General features: G+C 33.6%; 3 protein-coding genes across 7 annotated transcripts; 1 reads left to right on the top strand and 2 right to left on the bottom strand.

Moving 5' to 3' along the window:
- The first annotated feature begins 597 nt into the window (after positions 1–597).
- On the top strand, positions 598–7,349 carry LOC133819412 (kinesin-like protein KIN-13A). 4 transcript variants are annotated; one of them, XM_062252669.1, is made up of 15 exons: positions 598–852; positions 948–1,006; positions 1,126–1,409; positions 1,868–2,089; positions 2,560–2,748; positions 2,871–2,975; positions 3,081–3,158; positions 3,339–3,420; positions 3,603–3,765; positions 4,236–4,565; positions 5,314–5,532; positions 5,630–6,317; positions 6,446–6,511; positions 6,640–6,841; positions 6,984–7,349. In XM_062252669.1, exons 3-14 carry the CDS (start codon positions 1,182–1,184, stop codon positions 6,820–6,822), a joined length of 2,553 nt encoding a protein of 850 aa, XP_062108653.1. In that variant the 5' UTR covers positions 598–852; positions 948–1,006; positions 1,126–1,181; the 3' UTR covers positions 6,823–6,841; positions 6,984–7,349. The 4 variants fall into 4 exon arrangements, with proteins under 4 accessions (XP_062108653.1, XP_062108652.1, XP_062108654.1 ...); XM_062252668.1 differs by having other exon boundaries at positions 6,640–6,867; XM_062252670.1 differs by having other exon boundaries at positions 598–810; positions 6,640–7,349.
- A 108-nt stretch (positions 7,350–7,457) lies between these two features.
- On the bottom strand, positions 7,458–11,217 carry LOC133819414 (ubiquitin-like-specific protease ESD4). Of its 2 annotated transcripts, XM_062252671.1 has the most exons (9): positions 9,927–11,202; positions 9,768–9,847; positions 9,595–9,688; positions 9,351–9,449; positions 9,005–9,094; positions 8,792–8,911; positions 8,345–8,448; positions 8,146–8,218; positions 7,458–7,971 (listed from the first exon to the last, which is right to left on the bottom strand). In XM_062252671.1, the coding sequence occupies exons 1-9, from the start codon at positions 10,695–10,697 to the stop codon at positions 7,909–7,911; spliced, it is 1,494 nt and encodes a 497-aa protein (XP_062108655.1). In that variant the 5' UTR covers positions 10,698–11,202; the 3' UTR covers positions 7,458–7,908. The 2 variants fall into 2 exon arrangements, 1 of the variants encoding a protein (XP_062108655.1); XR_009886337.1 differs by lacking the exon at positions 7,458–7,971 and having other exon boundaries at positions 8,145–8,218; positions 8,610–8,911; positions 9,927–11,217.
- A 1,822-nt stretch (positions 11,218–13,039) lies between these two features.
- LOC133819411 (uncharacterized) lies at positions 13,040–18,311 on the bottom strand. Its single transcript, XM_062252666.1, has 12 exons — positions 17,914–18,311; positions 17,248–17,431; positions 17,096–17,164; positions 16,912–17,010; positions 16,550–16,629; positions 15,632–16,457; positions 14,521–15,218; positions 14,188–14,272; positions 13,938–13,989; positions 13,790–13,839; positions 13,585–13,632; positions 13,040–13,488 (listed from the first exon to the last, which is right to left on the bottom strand). Exons 1-12 carry the CDS (start codon positions 18,165–18,167, stop codon positions 13,312–13,314), a joined length of 2,622 nt encoding a protein of 873 aa, XP_062108650.1. The 5' UTR covers positions 18,168–18,311; the 3' UTR covers positions 13,040–13,311.
- Positions 18,312–21,126: the final 2,815 nt, after the last annotated feature.

The raw sequence follows: 21,126 nt of genomic DNA, 5'->3' as shown, positions 1-21,126 counted from the left end.
ATATTATAATGTGACAGTTTAGATTAGTCAATCATATTTATAAAAATTATGATTTACTGTTTTAAAAATTAGTGTTACGTTACTGTGATGTTTGAGTGCATATTTAAATGCACGCATCATTACTGTAATAAAACATGTACCTAAATATTATATGTAACAATTTATTCTAACTAATTATATTTATCAAAATAAAAATAAAAAATAAAGATGTAAAAATTAACCAAAAATAAAATTGAAAAACACTTTTAAGCTAGCAACCAAACACGCCCTTTGGCTTTTTACTCGAACATTGTTCGTTTCGAGTGGCTTTTACGTCCACAAATTACCGTTTCGTCTGTAACAATAACAACGAAACGGCTACATTCTCTATTTTATAAAAAATAATAATAAAGAAATTTCGAAACGACGTGCGTCAGAAAATTAGAGCAAGAACGAGGGCAAATTAGTAATTTAATAAGCGATGTAAAATTGGCCGTTTAATTAATTTGAAAATTATAATATGACCTTTTTTTCGATAATATTATAATAGTAACCCCACAAAAAAAAAAGAAAATTATAATATTACCAAATTTACAGTGACGTATATCTTAATCGATTTTTAGTTTTATTTTTTCTCAACACAAAGTTTATTTTTATTATATGAAGGAGGCGTATACACCTCTTCCGTGGAGCCCCAGCCATCATCTCCAAGAAAATATTGGAAGAAAATTTGTGCTTTGTTTGTTTCCTCAGCAAAATCTTGTTAGGGTTCCGCTTTATCATATGCTGTTAGATCCGATTGCAGTTCCAATTTTTGAAGAGAAAATTTCAGTTGCGTAGATCTCGATTGTTCTATCTTCATTTCCTCATTTGGTATATCTGATCGTTGATTTTTTTTATATATTTTTTTCTTCGAATTTTTTATTATTCTTTTTTGAATTTTTTGGATTCTGAATGCTGTGTTGCAGATTCTGAGAGATTGTAATCCTTTTTCATGTTCTGTTTTGAATTCAACTTTCCCTCCATTGTGAGTAATATTCCTCGTTTTTTAGATCGTGGCTTTCTTTTTATGATGGATATGAATAAATGTGAATTTTATTTTTATTTAAAAATTTATGGACTTTTTATGGGGGTTTGTTTGTGAAGTGATTGTTGATATTAGATCTTGAAAATTGGCTCCCCAAAGACGTTCGCAGCGCCACATGGGCGGCCAGATGCAGCAGAGCAATGCCGCAGCGGCGGCGGCTGCTCTGTATGATCATGCCGGCCCAGGCACCGGTGGTGGCTCGCTGCACAATGCAGGTTCCGCCAGTGACGCCGGCGATGCGGTCATGGCGCGATGGCTTCAATCCGCAGGGTTGCAGCATCTGGCCTCTCCATTGGCTAACACCGGCATCGACAATCGCCTCCTTCCCAACCTTCTTATGCAGGTTAGTTCCTGTCTCATGTCTTTAAACACTGCCTCACATACATTCTTTAAATCTTGTCCAAATTTAGTATGTGGATTTTTTTATCACTTTACTCATAACTGGTTGGTTGGTGCCCATTTGATTAACATGCAAAATTTACCTAGTTTTTCTCAAAAAACAAACTCCAATGCATATTCAGAAATCATGTTGTTATATGAACATGATCGTTTATTTTTGTGTTATACGTAGTTTGGTGGGTAATTTTTTCTCTGCTAATTTGTTATATGTTCAATTTATTTCGTTTTCATCCACATTTGGGTATATAGGAGCATTAGTCTGTGTATTCGCTCAATTTTTTTTTTACAATGTCTTTATTGACTTTCTCCCTCTCAAGTCTTAAGTCTCAAGTCTCAAGTCTAACCGCATAGAATTACTTTGTGAAATACATAACAAATAATAAGTGAGTGATTTTGTTGAAGGGTTATGGAGCACAGTCTGCTGAAGAAAAACAACGGCTTTTCAAGTTAATGAGAAATCTCAATTTCAATGGAGAATCTGCTTCTGAGCCTTATACACCTACTGCCAATACTTCAAGTGGAGTGTCTGCGTCAGATGGGTTTTATTCTCCAGATTTTCGAGGGGATTTTGGAGCTGGGCTGTTGGATCTTCATGCTATGGATGATACAGAACTTTTAACCGAGGTACGATGAGTTTTTCTTATAAAGTTCTGCCTGCCTTTATATGCTTAGACTTTTACATTAGTCTGCCTGCCTTATAAAGTTCTGCCTGAATTGGTTTTTTCCCATGCAAATTACTCTAGTTACATTTATCTTGGGTGGTTTGTAAGGAAGCCAATTTTTAGTTTTTATCCTATTTGTTGAAGGAACCGGTTCATTTATCTTTGAGGATGCTTGGAAACCTAAGTTTTGGTTACCTTCTCTCTTCTGCTAGTTTCGACTTATGATGTTATTTATCTGAATACGGGTTTGAGAATTTTATCAGCGTGTTTGGATGTTGAACTGCTGCGACGACAAGGAAATTTTATGTCATTTATTATTATTACTTACTGAAATAAAGTTGTTAAAATGGATATGTTCAATATAATGATTTTTCCATGGATAGGTTTCCATTTTATCTTTTATCATTTGTTGAAAGGTTTTGTTTTGTCCAGCATGCCATGTCAGAACCTTTTGATCCTTCACCATTCATTCCCAGTGGCACTAGAGCATTTGACAATGATTCGAATGTAGCAACTGGCACTCAGCAAAGAGGACAACCGGAAGCAGATGTGCCTGTTTCATATTCTACAAATGAAAAAGAGATTCCGAGGGAAAACAATGTGGCTAAGATTAAAGTTGTGGTATGTTTGCTATAACAGATAATGTAGTGGAAGTTAAATCTTTCCGCCATTTTGATAATTTTACATGGGAATACCACTGTGATATATATATATATATAAATAAATCTCTTTGAATGTTGTAGGTACGAAAAAGACCTTTAAACAAGAAGGAGCTTTCTCGGAAAGAGGAAGATATTGTAAATGTGTATGATAATGCTTATTTGACCGTCTATGAACCCAAGGTTAAGGTATGGTTTTTTGATTTAATGTTGAAGTGTTTCTGGCTTTATCTACATCCTACATCCTGTTTGATTTACTGTTGTACTATATAAACTTCTGCCATGATATTATAGGTCGACTTGACTGCTTATGTGGAGAAGCATGAGTTTTGTTTTGATGCTGTTCTCAGTGAGCATGTCACCAATGATGAGGTATTGTCACTGTTTTCATGTACATTGGCTGATATGATTTATATGAAGTTTTCTATCTAGATAGTCTTTCATGTTGCACTTGGTACTTTGGAATTTTCTTATAAAGTTCATCTGTTCACCTTGATTTTATGTTATTTTGTGTAGCTATGTATTAATTACATTACATTCTGATTGAGACAGGTATACAGGGCTACTGTTCAACCAATTATACCTACCATTTTTGAACGAACAAAAGCTACATGCTTTGCTTACGGTCAAACAGGTATTTTGTTCTTCCCCCTCTTCTCTTTTGAGTACTTGATCAAGTCATCTCTTTTTAGATGTTTTACCAATATACGAGTCTCCTGTTCTAAAGTTCATTCTGGCACGCTGCTGGTTGTCTCAGAGGTAGACATTTGGATTTTATTGTGAATGATTGAAGTGTTGATAACATCTTGATTACAGGCAGTGGTAAAACATACACAATGCAACCATTACCTCTCAGAGCTGCAGAAGACCTTGTTAGATTGTTGCATCAGCCAGTCTATCGTAATCAGAGATTTAAATTGTGGCTTAGCTACTTTGAGATATATGGAGGAAAGCTATTTGATCTTCTCAGCGACAGAAAGTTAGTGCATCTCATTCATTATCAGTTTACTCTGCTTTTTGTTGTTCAATCACCACTTTATTGTGATCTAAAACTTGATTCTTTGCCCCTAATAAACTTGGTGTATGATTGTACGTGTTTATTTTTTAACTTTGACTTTTCCTTCATTGTTTGAGTTCTTTGGAGAAAATTTTAAGGTATTGAATGTGAATTTTCAAGAAGGCCTGAATTCTGATTTTTTTACCTGAGCATTTTGATCACATGTTTAAATTACTTGAAGTATCTGCCACTTTTATACATGTGTGTGGTCTTTTTACATTCATCTGATCATGCACTATGTTTGATTTATGAGAACATCAAGTATTTATTAGCATGGATTTCAAGGTGAATATAAACATGTGCTCACATTCACACGAGGAAAGATATGTTTGAGTAATGCAGTTATTCTTTTGATTTGTATGAATTTGCTGAATGCATTCTTTTTCCAATAGAAAACTTTGTATGAGAGAAGATGGAAGACAACAAGTTTGCATTGTTGGTTTGCAAGAATTTGAGGTTTTAGATGTACAAATCGTTAAAGAATTTATCGAGAGGGGTAATGCTGCTAGAAGTACAGGGTCTACTGGGGCCAATGAGGAATCTTCGAGGTCACATGCTATCTTACAACTTGTTGTGAAAAAGCACATTGAAGTAAAAGATTCAAGGAGGAAGATTGATGAAAATGATTCTAAAAGTGCGAGAGTTGTCGGAAAGATCTCTTTCATTGATCTAGCCGGTAGTGAAAGAGGTGCTGACACTACTGATAACGACAGGCAAACAAGGTAATAAATCTTAAAGACGAAGTCTCTCTTCTTTTATTTCCATTTTTACAGAATGAGGCATTCTAAATTTTTGTAACAGAGTATATATGCCCACCTGTTTTTTTTTTCTTTTTTTTTGTCTTCATAATTTAGTGTACCAAGTTATGTGGCAGTTGACTTGCCCACTCTCAATTGTGTAAACACAAAATGTGAATATCTAACTTAAATTTTATTTACCAAATATATAACTACATAATAACATATTTATTGTCACATTCTTGGTATAGAAAATTTGGAACCGTAGTTTATATAGTTTGTGCCTTGAGTGTTTGCGAGGTTGAACAAACTGTGTAGGTTGGAAATTGGAATAGGTCTAAGTCAAACTTTACCATTTAGAGGTTTTTTTTTTTTTGGTGGGTGGGCTACTTAATGCATGTGCATTTTGGGGTCTTTGCTGTGAAATGAAATGTTATTTGTTTTCTGTTGTTTCAATGAGATAGATATACTTTATTGACCGTATGGTCCTTGGCAATTGTTAGAGATGCAGACATTATTAAGATTGTTTGCTTCTACACCTTTTTTTAATGAAGTATGGGACCTGGAACTTGCTGGATTGAATTATATGAAGACCAATACTTGTGTTGGGTGATAAGTAGATGCCTTCTATGCTGTAGCAGCTGTATTTTAATATTAGTCCAATGTGCGTAGTGTTCTGCAAACTGTATTCCAACTTCCAATTGCTTGATTACTGATATTTGGTTCATTGCAGAATTGAGGGAGCAGAAATCAACAAGAGTCTTTTGGCTCTTAAAGAGTGCATCCGTGCTTTGGACAATGATCAGATACACATACCATTTCGTGGAAGCAAGCTTACAGAAGTGCTTCGCGACTCTTTTGTTGGAAATTCAAGGACAGTTATGATCTCTTGCATTTCACCAAATGCAGGGTCATGCGAACACACACTCAATACTTTGAGATATGCAGATAGGTTATGGCACATTCCATTTCTTTGTCAGTAGTTTCTTCAGGTTTTTATTTATTTATTTCATTTTTTAATAAACAGCAAAATATTATTTCTCGAGCAGGGTAAAGAGCCTGTCTAAAAGTGGAAATGCTAGAAAAGATCAAGCTACAAATATACCTCCTCCAACTAACAAAGAGGTTATATCAGCTTCCCAGCAGGTATCTGGTGACACAGAAGATGTTTACGAGCAACGTCAAGAGGTGAAAGTGGCAGATACAGGTAGAAGAGTAGTAGAAAAGGATAATTCCTTCTTCAACTCTAGTGCTGATTTTGACAAGCAATCAGGAAGTCTGCCATCCAGTTACCCCCTCAATGGAAGGGATGAAAAGGGGGTTGCTTCTGGTTCAATGGATCGGGAGCGGTTTGAAATGAAAAATTCGTATGGTGATTCTAATAGCCAAAGAATGTACCCTTATTCCCAAAACTTGGTTGATGCAGAAGAAAAAGTGCAAAAGGTATCACCACCTCGTAGAAAAGTACCCAGAGAGGAAAAATCTGAAAAGTTTGGAAACTGGCTGAAAAAAGATAGTGGTGGATCAGATGTATCTTCGACAGGTTTAAAGCCGCCACATAACATTGGCAATTTCAACTCATCAGATGCGTCTTCGACAGGTTTAAAGCTACCGCATAACACTGGCAATTTCAACTCAACTAATGCACATAACATTGGCAATTTAAACTCAACTAATGCTGGTTCTAGGCGATATGAGCATGAAAGTGCTGATGGGAATATTAATGCCATACTGGAGGTTGGTTTTTAATGTCTCACTTGCGTCGCAGTTGTCCTTATGTCACACGTGTATATATATTTATGCATACAGAGAGAGATTTCTTTATACTTCTTGTTTGTCATCTTAAGCTATTTGGATTCTTACAGGAAGAGGAGGCCTTGATTGCCGCTCATAGGAAAGAGATTGAGGATACAATGGAGATCGTTCGGGAAGTAAGTGATTGTATCTTTTCTGTAGTTTCTAGGAGTCTTGTTGGTTACAAGTAGACTAAGTTTCTTCTGAAATGTTTATCAACTGTGATGAAATGTTCATTGAGATTTCTATGGTTCTTGATCATCAGGAAATGAAACTGTTAGCAGAAGTGGACCAGCCAGGAAGTCTCATCGACAACTACGTGGCTCAGTTGAGCTTTGTTCTGTCTCGAAAGGCTGCTAGTCTGGTTAGCCTCCAAGCTCGTCTTGCAAGGTTCCAGCATAGACTTAAGGAGCAGGAGATACTTAGCCGGAAAAGAGTACCTCGCTGAGGCAACACTTTGTGTGCATGTATAATGATGGCTTCATACTCTCTTGTAGTTTCTCATCCCAAATTTCTTTAGTGTTCACATCTCTCTTTGGAAGAAGGGATGGAAAACAAAAACAAAAGCAAAAACTTAAATTTTTATTTTTTATTTTCGCCCTTGCACAGTTAGGAGCAAGAGGAGGAGCCATCCTAGAATCATCTCTGGGAGAGGAGAGTGCAGACTTGGGCTGTTCACATCCAGGCGGCTGTTCATTTCTCTTGTAGTGTTGTTGTAATTCGTTTATATTTTGAAGATAAGTCTGATGAGTTCTTGCCAGGTTTTATGGGTTGTGTACTATGGGCTGTTGTTAAATGCCGACTGAATTTGAAGTCAAATATTTTTAGGAAAGAAAAAGAAATTCAATAGATTCGTTTTTTCATTCTCCTGACCCTTTGTATATGGAAATAGTTTGGAAATTCAATATTTCAACAATGCCATTGGAGATTCAATGACATTTTATTTGGTTATGAGAAAAGCTTGTAATCTTATCATGTACTAGCGATTTTTTTTTTCTTGTTACGAGCATAGACTATCATAAAAAAGTTGTACTGTGGTTTTAAATGATCATCTTTCATGGAAGCAATTAATCACATTGGAAATTTATTGAGAATAAACACAATAAGCATATGATTAAGCAGAACAATTGTGACTCATTTCTTTACACTACAAATTGCTAATTTCACAAAAAGGGCAGGTGAAAGAAAAGGAAAAGAAAATAGGTAAAACAGTTTGACAGGAAAAGAAAAGAAAAAATCAATCCTCCAAAACTTGTTAGTGAGCTCTCAAGGCTTTGAAGATGGTATATAACATGAAAAAATACGGCCTAAGATGCCTCATAAATCTTAGCCGGTCGAGCAATGAGGAGCTAAGTATGTTTAGCATCCATTTTTCTGACAAAGTTGCATGCATCTTCGGTTGAGCAATGCTGACAAAAATTATTATTTTGCAACATATATTTGAGCATAGGAACGTGTTCTTCGCTAAATTTGCTAGCTAATTCTTGATGGGCGTCACTTTAGTTGTCAAACTAATAGTAACTTCAAAATCTACTTACTCAGCTCTCAATCTTAGAATCTCCTTCACTGTCCTCAATCGAAAATAGGGCATGTGTTCCTACAAGGACAAGAGAAACATATTCAGTAGAATGGTACTAATTCTTCAGTAACACAACTAAGAGAATAAACCAATTATAAACAACCAAAGTGTGAAAGATACTTTTATAAAGAGGCAAAATATAAAAAAGTTGGTGGCCAAGAAAAAAATCTCTTTCAATGTAATATCCATTACCTGGTTGAAACAGAGCCCCAAACCTCTGCTATAAAAGTCTGCATATTTGATCATAAACATACCACAATCATACCTGTATATAAAGAGAAAGTTGATAAAATCATTTAGAAATCCATTCACTAGTTTTATGTCAGAAATTACAAAAATAAATGCGGGGAAGATTGAATGATACAACTAGTCAAATAAAAGGACGGATTACCCATTCTCTTGCTCAGGAAGATCTTCTACAAATTCTTGTTTCCAAGAACTTACATTAATGTCTTTTCCACTCTTATCCTTCACTTCATCAACATAGTATTTGGCCTACCACATGACAACAGAAAATTTCAACAAGCCAGCTATCTTAACGAGTTAAACAGTTGTAAATTACTCAAATTGCAAGTTTGAGAAACAACAGCAAGCATTTACACCTTGGACATACTGTCAACTATGGAACCAAATAAATTTTGTGCAACTATATTTACCCGAAATCAACATAATTCCACAGCAGGGAGATAAGAAATAGTTCTTATTCAAGTGAAACCCAATAAAATTTTCTATGGTATATGGAAGAGAATACAATAATGTTAGGGGAGAATCCAATGTGACTTGTTATGGTAGAGACACTTCAAGTTAAATGTCCAACGAGACAGGATCAAAAGAATACCAGTACTTTCATCACCCGAGTATCCTTTCCTTTCAGGGAATCAAGGTACTGGAATTTCTCTTCTTTCTTATTGATTACTGCTAAGCACCAATGTATCTCTTTGTGGACAGGGACAAAAATCTGAGAACAGTGAAAAAGACCAGTTTGAACCGGTTAGCAAAATTATCACACAAAATATAGTGTGGGAAAAGGTTTGTATAGAAAAAAGGTTACTTTGTCACAGTCAGCAAGGCTGTATCCCAGCTTCCTTTGGGTTGTCCATCTTCTGACAGATTTATAATCATAACCATTCCCGCTTATTAACTGCAGAAATACATATAGACTGAAAATATTAACCAAGAAGGAGAAAAAATTCGTTGGCACTGCAGAACTTCCACTAGGAGCAACACCAAGGACAAGTAAAACCATAAAAGAGGCAGCAGAAAATGAATCCCACATTAACAAATGTTTTATGAAGCAACAAAACAAAACAAACAAATAAATATTTTGCATGAACAAAAACTTAGATGTGGGAGATCATACAGAGAAAGAATGAAGGTAAAAGGTTATAGTAAGCAACCTTCTTGTAGAAAAAGGTGTTAAAGAAATGGCATTTCAAAAACTTCTTTGGATCTCTCTTCTCCCGCTCCTTCAGCAACTCCATGTAGAGATTAATAACCTAAAGTAGTAAGAACCCAGAAACAGAAAAGAATTTAGAATACCAGCTCAACGAATCCAACATAACAAAATCTTAGAATCAATCAACTACATCAAACATTGTCACTACCATCAAAATAAAAATTATACTTTACTAAAAAGCCCACCTCATCATTTAACCAGGCACCTGGTCTAAGACACTGCAAAATTTGACCCGTAATCTCCAGATTTGAGTTCTCGTGAACAACCAATACCCTCCTCCTGCAGCAGGGAATCACAACATTGTTACCACCAATACCAGTTTCATAGAAAAAAAATATCACAGGCATCAAAAGCATACCGATTAGAAGAAGAAAACGCTTGAGCAATCTCAGCTTCTTCCTCCTTTGTGAAAGGGATAAAAGGTTCACTAGGGACTTCCTAAAACAGAATTAAAGTAACTTATCAAGATAAAACATTGCAAATTCAAGTGTAAACCAAAAGAAGAAGAGAATGTTACCTCAACTGCTTCTGCTTTCTTTGTAGGACGCAGAGCTCGAAATCTAGACCGGCTCTTCTCAGCCAATTCAATATCTGAACTTAATCGTGTCAATTTGGAAGTCCGCTTCGAATTCGAAGTTTCGAGTAACTTCTTGTATACAGAAACGTACTCCGAATCAGAATGAAGCGACAAAGAGTCCAACACCAGCCCCGCATTCTCTACTTTCGAAGGGGTGTCTGACAAGTTTGAAACTTTCGAAGGAGTTGTCTGGAAGCCACTTTCCAACGCTTTTGCCTCCAATTCTTCAACAATGAACACATTCGGTTCTTCTCTCCTGTCATCATCATCTTCTATAACCTCAACTTCTTCTATGCTCGAATCTTCTTCAACATTTCCATCTAACTCAATAACCTCCTTCTCCTTGGGTAGATAACGAAACGTCTCCAACGCGAAGTTCTTGAAACTATTACATTTGGCATACAAACGATTGAACATAGTATCACCGGACTCCTTTCCCTGACTCAAATCACGAATCGAAATGGAACCGAACTTGAGCGTTCTACAAGGGGCATGGACTCTAGGCAACGGAGGCTTCGCTTCGGGGTACCTGGAGACCCTAGCGACCGCACTTTTGGATGACAACGCAGGTGCGCGGTCCGGGCTCGACTGCATGGATGAGAATCTGGGTCTCTTTGCAATTTGCAAATTGGGCGAATTCAGAGATGGGTGTCCGTGGTTCAAACTCGAATACTCGTCTCCGCGCTTACGGTTGCTGGTTAGGGCACCCATTGATAGAACCAGAACTCCAAAACCCTATAAACACGCATCGCCTCTAAGAAAAATCATGCCGGGCAGGAATCATGAACTCGAAAATTCGACCAAATCGGGAAAAGTTTATCGTTCTTTTTTTCGTTCCACCGGCAAAAAAATAAAAGACTAATAAAACCAATTGGATTCAAAACTTTTCTAGGGTTTTGCTTAAACAAATCCTCTCTCCCTGATAAGAGAGATAGAATCTTGGATTTGGGAAAAATTAAACCCTTGAAAGGCGATTGATCAAACTGAAGAGTAGGAATAATAAAGTCACGAGCTTTTCACGGATTGGTTAAAAAAAACAAAGTACGAGATAGAGAGAGAGGAGGGGACAATATGAATGAATGTCAGTTCGAGGAATTTGAGGAAGGAGAGAGTGAGTGAGCAAGTGAAAGGGATTTTCGTGGTTCTTTCTGTTTCTGTTTGTGTATTTTTGTGAAGAAGTTTTTAGTCATAACTCATAATAAATAAAGTATTGGCATTTGATAGCCTGCGCTTCGACATTCAATCCCATCAAACAAACAATAACCTCTATCTTTTGCAAAAATAAAATAAAATTCATTCAAACATAAAAATTATTATTTAAAAAAAAAAGAACGGACAAAGATAATGGAATTTATTTTAATAAAAGAAATCTAATTGATAGTAACTTAAAATGTATGATTTATATCAGTAGTTCTCCGATCTTTCTAAAAAATAAGTCTCCAACCTTATACTAAATGTGTATTATATAAATTCTTTATGTTGGAAAACAATTTATGACTAATAATTAATGACCCAATTTTTTTTTGTAATTAAGTGATTCATAAGTTGTTATCCCTTACTTATTTTGTAAATCATTTTCCAACAAAAATTACTTATGTAATACATATTTTAAAAAGTTTGAAAACCTAAGTGAAACAAAATAAAATTTAGAAATCTAAATAATTTTTTTTTTAAATTAAAGACATTTGGTGATATAAACCCTAAAATATAATAACTTAAATTTAATTTTAATTTTAAATAATATCAAAATACTATTTTTTTTTATAAATAATCATATACTTATTGGACAGAGTCAGTGAGTACAATAGTCAGAATACAAGGTAGAATTTTGTCTAACCAAGTAAACTTACTATGCATCGTAAGTGCATATTTAGTCAATTCATGAGTCGTCTTGTTACAACAACGTAACACATGAACTAAAGTTGCACCTGGAATGATAGATAATGAGTGCCTAATATCATATACAAGAAAACACCATTTTGAAGAAATAAATTGTTGAGAAAGGACAGCATTAACAACTGCTTCAGCATCACTTTCTATTATATCAACAAAAATATCTAGACTAGCAATCCAATGGAGGCTAAAGCTAAGGGCTAAAACTAAGGGCAAGTGCTTCAGCTTCTTTAGGTGAATAGGGCCCTTCCAATTTCTTAGGAAAACATGCCAAAGGGAAACCATCAAATGCCCTCACAATTGCTTGCACCAAGACCAATAAATCCAAGTTGAGAATCTAAGGCAGCATCCACATTCATCATCATCTTGAAGGATTGGAATGGTGGAACGGTCCAAGCCACTGACTTCTCAATTCAAAGTCTTTGTACGTAAATTGGATGTTCCTCTATCATGCAATTTTACAATATTTGTTATATATTTTTATAGTCTCTAAATATTATATTTTATGGTACTTAATATAAGTACCAAAATTAATGTCAACACATACTTTGATGATATTTGATATACAAGTATAAAAAATTATACTAAAACATTTTAATTAAGACATATTTATTTTACACCTTTAAAATATATATAATAATGCAATAATGTGACAATGTGACAGTATTTTAAATCAGACATAAAAATAAAAAGTGTGTTCTCACTCTAATATATTAGAATAATTTAAATTATGCATATCATATTATTGAGTGTATAACTAGACTTGTTTTGAAATCTATGGAGAAAAAAATATTTATGTTAAATAAACTCAAAACAATATTCTAAAATTGCTTTTTAGTCATAAAAAAAAAAACAAATATACAGAATACTTAGTTGAGATATCACGAGAGAGGAAAATCTGAAGCAATAAAAAACGAGAGGACAAGTGTGAGAGTAACTATTTCGATTGGGATTTGAGAGTAAAGAAATGAAAGCAAGTGAGAGTCAACGAGAGAGTAATAGAAAAGTGGATGACAAATTATTATTATTATTTTAAAGATAAAAAGTTGTGGTAATGAAAGCATAAAACACAACTATTTATTAACTGAATAATATATTTCAACATCGGTAACGATTGAATCAGAAAAAAAAAATCAGTAACGATTGATGCTTACCAAATATCCACTAAAGTAACACTATTTAAAAACTCAAATGTGAAGACGAACCAAATTTCAGACACTGTATGAAATCTTACTCAAACAGCCATGTATGTAAGTCGGAGTTCATTTGTAAATAGAGACATTATTACATGTTGATGACTATAGATATGCACAAACTAACTAACAAAAAGCCATTATTTTTCTTCTTGTTATAATAAAATAGATTTTTTGGGAGCTAATGTTAACATCTATAGAATTAAAAGAATCATATCGTGTGTTTGTTCTTGTTTTTTTCACACAAGCTGCACAACAGCAGCTATTCTCAAGACCCCATTTTGGAGAAGATCAGACAGCTCATCAAACAACAGCGCTGTTCTCCAGCCCCATCCCTTGGGAGCTTTAGGTAAAAGAGTGCCTGCTTGCTTGAAACTTCCAAAAAACATAACTTCTCTCTTCGACGGACAAATCAACTATAAGATAGATTAAAGCAGAACAAGGGATCATAAACACAAGATTCTGGATTAAGTCAAGTTCAACGATTCAATTGATCATAGATTGTTTAGTACCTGATAACGAGCAGTGACCTTTTCGCGAGAGTCCACATACATATGAACCTGTACACATGAGATTGAACACAAATATTGATGAACAAATTAACCAATCACTGGACAAGTATAGGTTGCCGAAATGAAATCCAAATTCCAACTAATTTAATAAGATAAAAAAAAATTCTTAACTTTCTCTTGTTTACCATACAAAGAATGAGCTGACCTTTCTAAAAGAATCTGTAATTTCTGCCTTCCTTCGATGAAGAAATAATCCTGAAATACCAACAGACAGTTCGTTTTACTTTAGATGGGGCAAGAAGAAAAAAGAAAAAAAAAAAGAACAAGCAACATAGATTGCTTCTGGAAAGTACCAAGTGTCCGGCGCCCTTGAGGATCTTCATCATTAAACGCCTGAACGCTTACCTACATATTCAATCAAATAAATCAAATCTGTATCAGAAAACAATTGTAGGAATAGGAAAAGCATATCATTTATTCATTATTGAGTGATGATTTTTTTAATACCTTTTAAAAAAGAAACAGCATATAGAAAACAGATACAGGAATATGACAGGCATATCATTTATTCTTTGTTTTTAAAAAAAAACTTTAGACTAATACCTTCCAAAAAGAACCAGCATAAAAGACTTCGGGAGAGTGTTTGACCTGGCCATCACTTAGCCTATGCACATCCTCAAATTGAACCCTGTGGAGAATGCAAGCACATGACATGTTTTACATCTAAGCAGTCAAATTAAATTAAAAAGGAAATAACAACACAAGAAATGATTCTTAAGAAAGTACAGGGAATAGCAACTGGTCAAAATAAAGTTGCTACTGTTTTCTAACACTTAGTAGTCAAGTCGAAAGGATAAAACCACAAAAGAGATCCTTTAAATGTTAACCTACGCAACCTGATGTCAATCATAGATAAGAGAAATAAATTAAACATACCCAAACCGGAAAGGAGGGAAGTGAGTTAAAGGTGTTTTCATATCCAGTGATATTGAGGAACTATTCGTATTTTCCCACTCAGCTCCAATTGCATGCTCTGATGACTGCACCATTTGCACAGGAATACCACTAGAACTTGATGGCCCAGTCATGGAACTTCCAGACATTCTGTTTTGCAAATCCATCTCATAACCTCTCTCTATTTGCTCTCCATTAATATTAGCCAAGTTGCTCCCCCCTTGACTTAACCCAACCAAAGCTGTCAAGCCATCACCAGATATGTCTACGTTGTGATCATTTCTAGTCTCTGAATCATCATTAGCAAGAGACTGCTGGCAATTTCTGTTTCCCATGCCAAAAGGCACACGGGAGAAAACAAAGCGTGTTGGAGGCCAAGCAGCTGCAGGCACAAAAGTAGTTCCACGCCCAATACCTGCAAGCCCATCGATAGGCCCCCTAACATGTACTCGTACAGGCCTAAATAGGCCATTCCCTTCGCTGGGAGCAGATTCAGCAACATATACATTTCCTATGTTGCTTGGAGAGTTATTTTGATCGTGCTCTTGCATGTAATATCCAGAGGTTGCAACCCCATGGTTGAATCCAAATGGTTGTCTGCAGACGCATGCCATACTCACAAAGCAGCAACTTTTGCATGTATCAGCACCAATTTCTTGCACCCGCTGACTCAAAAGCATCTATACATGGTTATACAACAAAACAATATTAAAAATAACTCGTCAAAGGCACAAGCAAAGACACCATTTTCAAAAAATTATTAATTGATTTGGATGAGAAACAAGTTTAAGCATCTAATATGTGGCAATGACAAATGCACACTATATAGAGCACTGCAGATTATAACCAGTTTGAAAGGTCCCGTGAAAGTAGATTTCTGAACAACCTACACTAGTCCACTAGATTCTCCAAAAGTCTCCAATAGCATAGAAATCAAACTTCAACAATCGTATTTGACTAGCGGAGAACCCTTATGTGAGTATCATGTACAAGACAGATCAAAGTTATTGGCACTTGATATTCCCTAGTTATATGCAATCATATTACTTGAAAGGGAGCAGACACAAAGATGTCACGCATATCAACAACAGACCTGCAGCCAAAGACCATCATTTACAGCTTTGCATGGGAATCCCAATTCCTCAAGCTGCTTCCTCACATTCAAAAGTGCCTCAAAAGACATGTTGCAATATAAGAGGGACCCCCCTTCAAATATATCAATGAAGGAGTCGTACATCTCTCCATGAACCCCAATGTTCCCATTAGCATGAACTTTAAGCTGTGTTCTGCCAACAGTTCTGCCGCCCCAAGAAAGAGAAGGCATGCCACATCTTCCCCAGTCATTTGGAGTTAAATCATTAGTGGAAGTGTTCATTGAAGTGCAATTACTTGAGTATTCATCCCTGGAAAGCCATCCATTGTTGTTCAAATGGAAGCATGATCCTTCATCAGATGGACCTTCTCTAGTGACCCCCAATCCACTTGCTCCTACACTAACTGGCATTTCAGGATAAGAACATGAGGTTTGTATTGAATTTCTATCTGAAAATGAGTTGCTCGAGGAAGACCCCCCTGTGTTGCAAGGGTACCCTGACTCCAACTTTGACTGAGGGTATGCAACTTGCCGAACCTGTTTTCTGGAATTGGAAGTTCCCACCTGGAAGTCGACTACACAGTCTGCAAGCTCGACAAGAAGATTATGAGATGTATTATGGCCCTCCATACCATCTTTCAGAGACACACTTCCTAGTTCAGATTCCAAACTCTTGTCAGTGAAACAATCTGTCAAATTCTTTTCCTTTGTACTCGAAGAATCAGAATGAGAATCCATTCCTGCCTCAGAGTTACTTTCCTGCTCAGAATTTTCTTGTTTGGAGTGAGCACATTTTTTGAGATAAGTGAATAGTGCCAATTCAAACCTTATGAAAAGAAAGAAAACACAGTCTTATCCATCTCGTTTAGTCCAAATCATGCACAACCAAAAATGAGAAAAATATTTTCATCCCCTTACCTTTTCTCTTCACTAGGGACCCATAGTTCATTTGATGTCAATAAAGCATGCAAGGTTTGAGCAGATAGTCTGGGAAGCACCTACCATTGGAAGCAGTGTGGATTTTTCAAATGTAGAGAATACACATGCATAAATTATTAAAATAGAAGTGAGTGGAATCTTAAATAATAAGAAAATATTAACATTTATTTTACAAACTTCGAGACAAATATACATATCTGCTCCGCTCACAATTTTCTATTTTAAATCAATCTGCTTATTTTATCAAATCAAATCATAAACTGCAAAAATAACGAGATAAGAAATGACAAGATCAACTAAACAAACCTGCAACCTAAACTACATAATAATGCTCCTTTTACCTCTTTCAATTCCATGGCACCACTTTGACAAAGATATCCCCAGCAAGCATTTCTCACACGTTCTCCATGTATACCATAATCTTGACTCTCTGCAAACACCTGAAACACAGGTAGGAATCTCAATAATGAAGCGAATGGATACCATGTTGGCATCATACAAAGAGTCTGCACAAGCTTTTTAAACCTGGTAGGCTAAGAAGTTTGAAGTCCACAACTCAGATATAATGAAATCCGTGCATATTGCACATAAATCCTGAAAGGGAAAGTTATGACATGTAAGACAAATGCACATTAACACGAACTAACATTGAACATGCTTAGTGAAAAAGCATTAACCTGAAGGTCAAGAAAAGAAGCAGCAGCTAGAACACGAAATGCATTATTGTCATTAAGCTTAGGGTGGTGTCCATACAGATATGCCAAAGCTGTCGCAATTGCCTCTCCATTAACATTCTTATCATCTACATGTAAGGTCACAACAGGAGCATTGGCTTCTTTCCAAGGACCATGAAGCATGTTCCTGACAGTACCAGGCATATTAGATGTCTAATGAAGTAGCAAAAAGCCAAAAAGTGAACCATAACTTCCTACCCAAGTGTAAAAATCCATCGTACAAAAAGCCACACTCAATCAGGACAAACACTAACATTAAATCAAACTACATAAAGAATCTACCATAAAGAAAAATCCAAAGTGAACATTGAAACCACCGTGATCATCAATCAAATACAATTCATTCTATAACCCAAAATAATTTTACTCAAACAGTTCAATTACTTCAAATCAAACACGGTACAGAACTGGATTAAGAATTTTCAAAAGAAAAATTGATCAACCCAATCCATTTCAAAACATACAATCTCATTCTCATCAAATTCACTCCCAAATTATATAAATTAATAAAATTGATCAAAACCAAACCTGGTAGCCAATTAATTACGAAAAATTACAATTTTGATGACCATTTTTTCCCCATAATTTTCGACATATGCAAATTGATACCTGAAATAAGGGCTGCGAGAGAGAATGAGACGGTGAAGATGGTAGGTGGAGCCCATGGCATTAACGATGACGTCGGAGAAGGCGCCGGAGTTGAAGCCTTCGATTTGGATGTGGTCGCAGAGGGAGGTGAGATTACAATCCAGGGCACGAAGCTCGCCGCTGCTCCGGTCGTTGTCGGAGTGCTGCGAGGGCGGAATCGTCATTTTCATTTGCGGTCCGTAAGAGCGATTGGTCTTGGGATATTGGCCTTCCATGTTCTTCAGAACAGCACAACCTCAAAAACCACCGTTTTGATCCACCACATTGCTTCAACTGTACAGTATAGCACCAGCACCGACTTTCCGAATAGGTGTCCCTTGTTCTCTGACTATGAGACTGAAAACTGGTCATGAAAAATAAATTTAAATTTTTTATAAAAAAACAATTGAAATTATTAAATTGTATTGGGAAAGAGGAAAGTAATGAAACGCTGCATTTAAGTGTATAGGGATAAATTGGTAATTTCATCAGTTTTATTTTATTTGGGACATTATATTTAAACCACAAAATTTGTTTAATTAATACATTTTATTTTTATTAAAAATTAATATATATTATATTTTTTTCCACGTGCTTACATTTTTTTTTCATATTTTAAAAAATATATTTTAAATATTTAAATAAAAAAAATAAAACAAAAAATATATAAAAACTTTTTTTTTAAATTATAAAAACAATATAAAATAAATTTATTGAAATTAAAATGAAAATTAAATAATGTAAAAAAATATTGACAAAAATTGTAAGAAATAATTTTAAAAATTAATTTTTTTTAATTAATGGAGTCCTTTATCTTTTCTATGTAAAAAATACTATATTTTATTTTTTTAATGTTAACTTTAACATAATATTCTTATATCTAACAGAATATTTTTATATTTAACAATAGATTGTAAACACTACATAAACTTAAATAAAATAAAATAAATAATAAAAAAATTAAAATGTGATATTTTATAATGATAATTATTTTAAAATAATAAATAAAATAAATAATTAAACAAATTAAAATATGATATTTTTGAGATATTTTTCAATGATAATTATTTAAAACATAATAAAATCATATATTTTATAACTTAAATAAAATTTAATTAAACTTAAACTCGTGTATTAGAATAATATCATATTAAACATATAATATAATTTACTATTAATTAGCAACAATTTTTTTTTAAATAGCAAAAAACTTAAATTTAAAATCCACATTTAATATTTAATATTACATTAAACTCTCAAATTTAAAAACTAGAATAAACATAAACTTAATCAAAAATAAATCAATTATTTAATTAAAATAGAATATTTATTTAAAATTTATATGACATTAATATAAATTCAATAAAAATAATTAATAAATTTTATAAATAAAACTAAAGAAAATGTTGCTTATATATGATATATATATACTAGGTAGAAGCAACGTGCAATGCACGTTTGTTTAATTTTAAAGTTGCAAACATTATCTATAATTTTAATAAAATCTTATTATCTGTTTTTATAAAATATATATCTATAATAGAATGAATTATAGTTATATAGTATATATAAATATTTATATCAATAATCTCTACATATATGACATCTAAACACAATGTTGACATAGATATATATATATATTTACATGACTACATGACATATATATAAAATATAATAATATTTAAAAAAAATTAATAATAGAAATAAAATAAAAATAGAACAAGTCATAGTGTAGACAGTAATGTACATGCATTAACTATTTTTTGTTCTAATGTATCTAACAATGTCCTTTGGTTAATTTGATAAAGAAAAATAGCTCTAATCACTTGATAAAAAAAAACTATCATACAAATATATAAGATAAAAAAATGATGTATGTCTTTATTATTTGTAAATAAATATGATTTAATTATTTAAATTATCATAAAATATCTTTAAAATATAATATTTTTATTTATTTATATTTTTTTATTTAAGTTTATATTTGTTCTAGTTTTTTAATTCGGCAGTGATAACAAAAAATTATATATTATATATTTAATATAACATAAAATTTAAGTTTAATTAAACTTTATTTAAGTTATAAAATATATAATTTTATTATTTTTAAATAATAATTATTATAAAATATCTTTAAAATATATTTTTTTAATTTATTTAAATTTAAAACATATTTACAATCTATCATTAAATATAAAAATATTAGTTAAATTATCTAAAAAAAACATTAAAATAAATTTCCAATTCTACACACTTATATATATACTAAGAAAAAGCAACATGCAATACATGTTTGCTTAGTTTTAAAGTTGTAAACATTGTCTATAATTTTAATAAAAACTGATTAACTATTTTTTTTAATATATATATATATATGTTACACCCAGATTTCGAGACCAGAAGTTATGACCTCGAAAACTGTGCTCGTCAAGTGTGAGCTCGAAATGTATGAAAACATTGTATGGTCCAGCTGTAAAATCTGTTGGGGTTTTATGCCCTAATTAAAACTCAAATTCTTTGTAATCTCATTTTATTATCAATAAAAGATTAGAAATCATTTTTTGACTTGGTCAATCACTTTGCTTGCATGTTTTATTTTCATGATTATTTGTTTAATATAAACTTCTATTAAATCCCGAGCATATAGCTAATCTTATTTATAGTGACGTAATCACAGTGGAATATAAATATGATTATATGTTCAAAAATAAGTTAGTCCTAAGATTAGTCAGTGCACTGAATTAACACTGACTTGCCAATCTACGATATGATCTACTTACACATTACAGTGTCATGTTCTTTCCAGAACATTAGCAAAGTAGATAAGATCGGATGTATTTGTTACATCGGACAGGACCGATATTGACAGTTGATAAGATAAGTAAACATACCGTTATTATCTATTCTAGTCATATCATATAGTTGACCATAGGTCAATTCAATCTCAATTCTGAGTGGTTAGTATTCTAACTGATTGTATTATTTGAGTTCTTTGACTTGTTCGTTACCAGCTTACCCTACGGACTAGCCCATACTTACATCTTGGGAACTCGGTAGTATAATTGAGTGGGAGTGCTAATCATAGATATGAACATCTATAGCTTCTGATGAAGAAGTGAAACGATGGTTTCCTTTTAGTTTGGTTCAAGGTTATAAATGATAGAGATCTCATTTCAGTAATTAAATTAGTTTACT

The sequence above is a fragment of the Humulus lupulus genome, chromosome 2, assembly GCF_963169125.1.
Source record: "Humulus lupulus chromosome 2, drHumLupu1.1, whole genome shotgun sequence".
NCBI classification, from domain to species: Eukaryota; Viridiplantae; Streptophyta; class Magnoliopsida; order Rosales; family Cannabaceae; genus Humulus; species Humulus lupulus.
The sequence above is the reverse complement of the archived record's forward strand: the minus strand, read 5'-3'. Positions and strand labels throughout refer to the sequence as shown.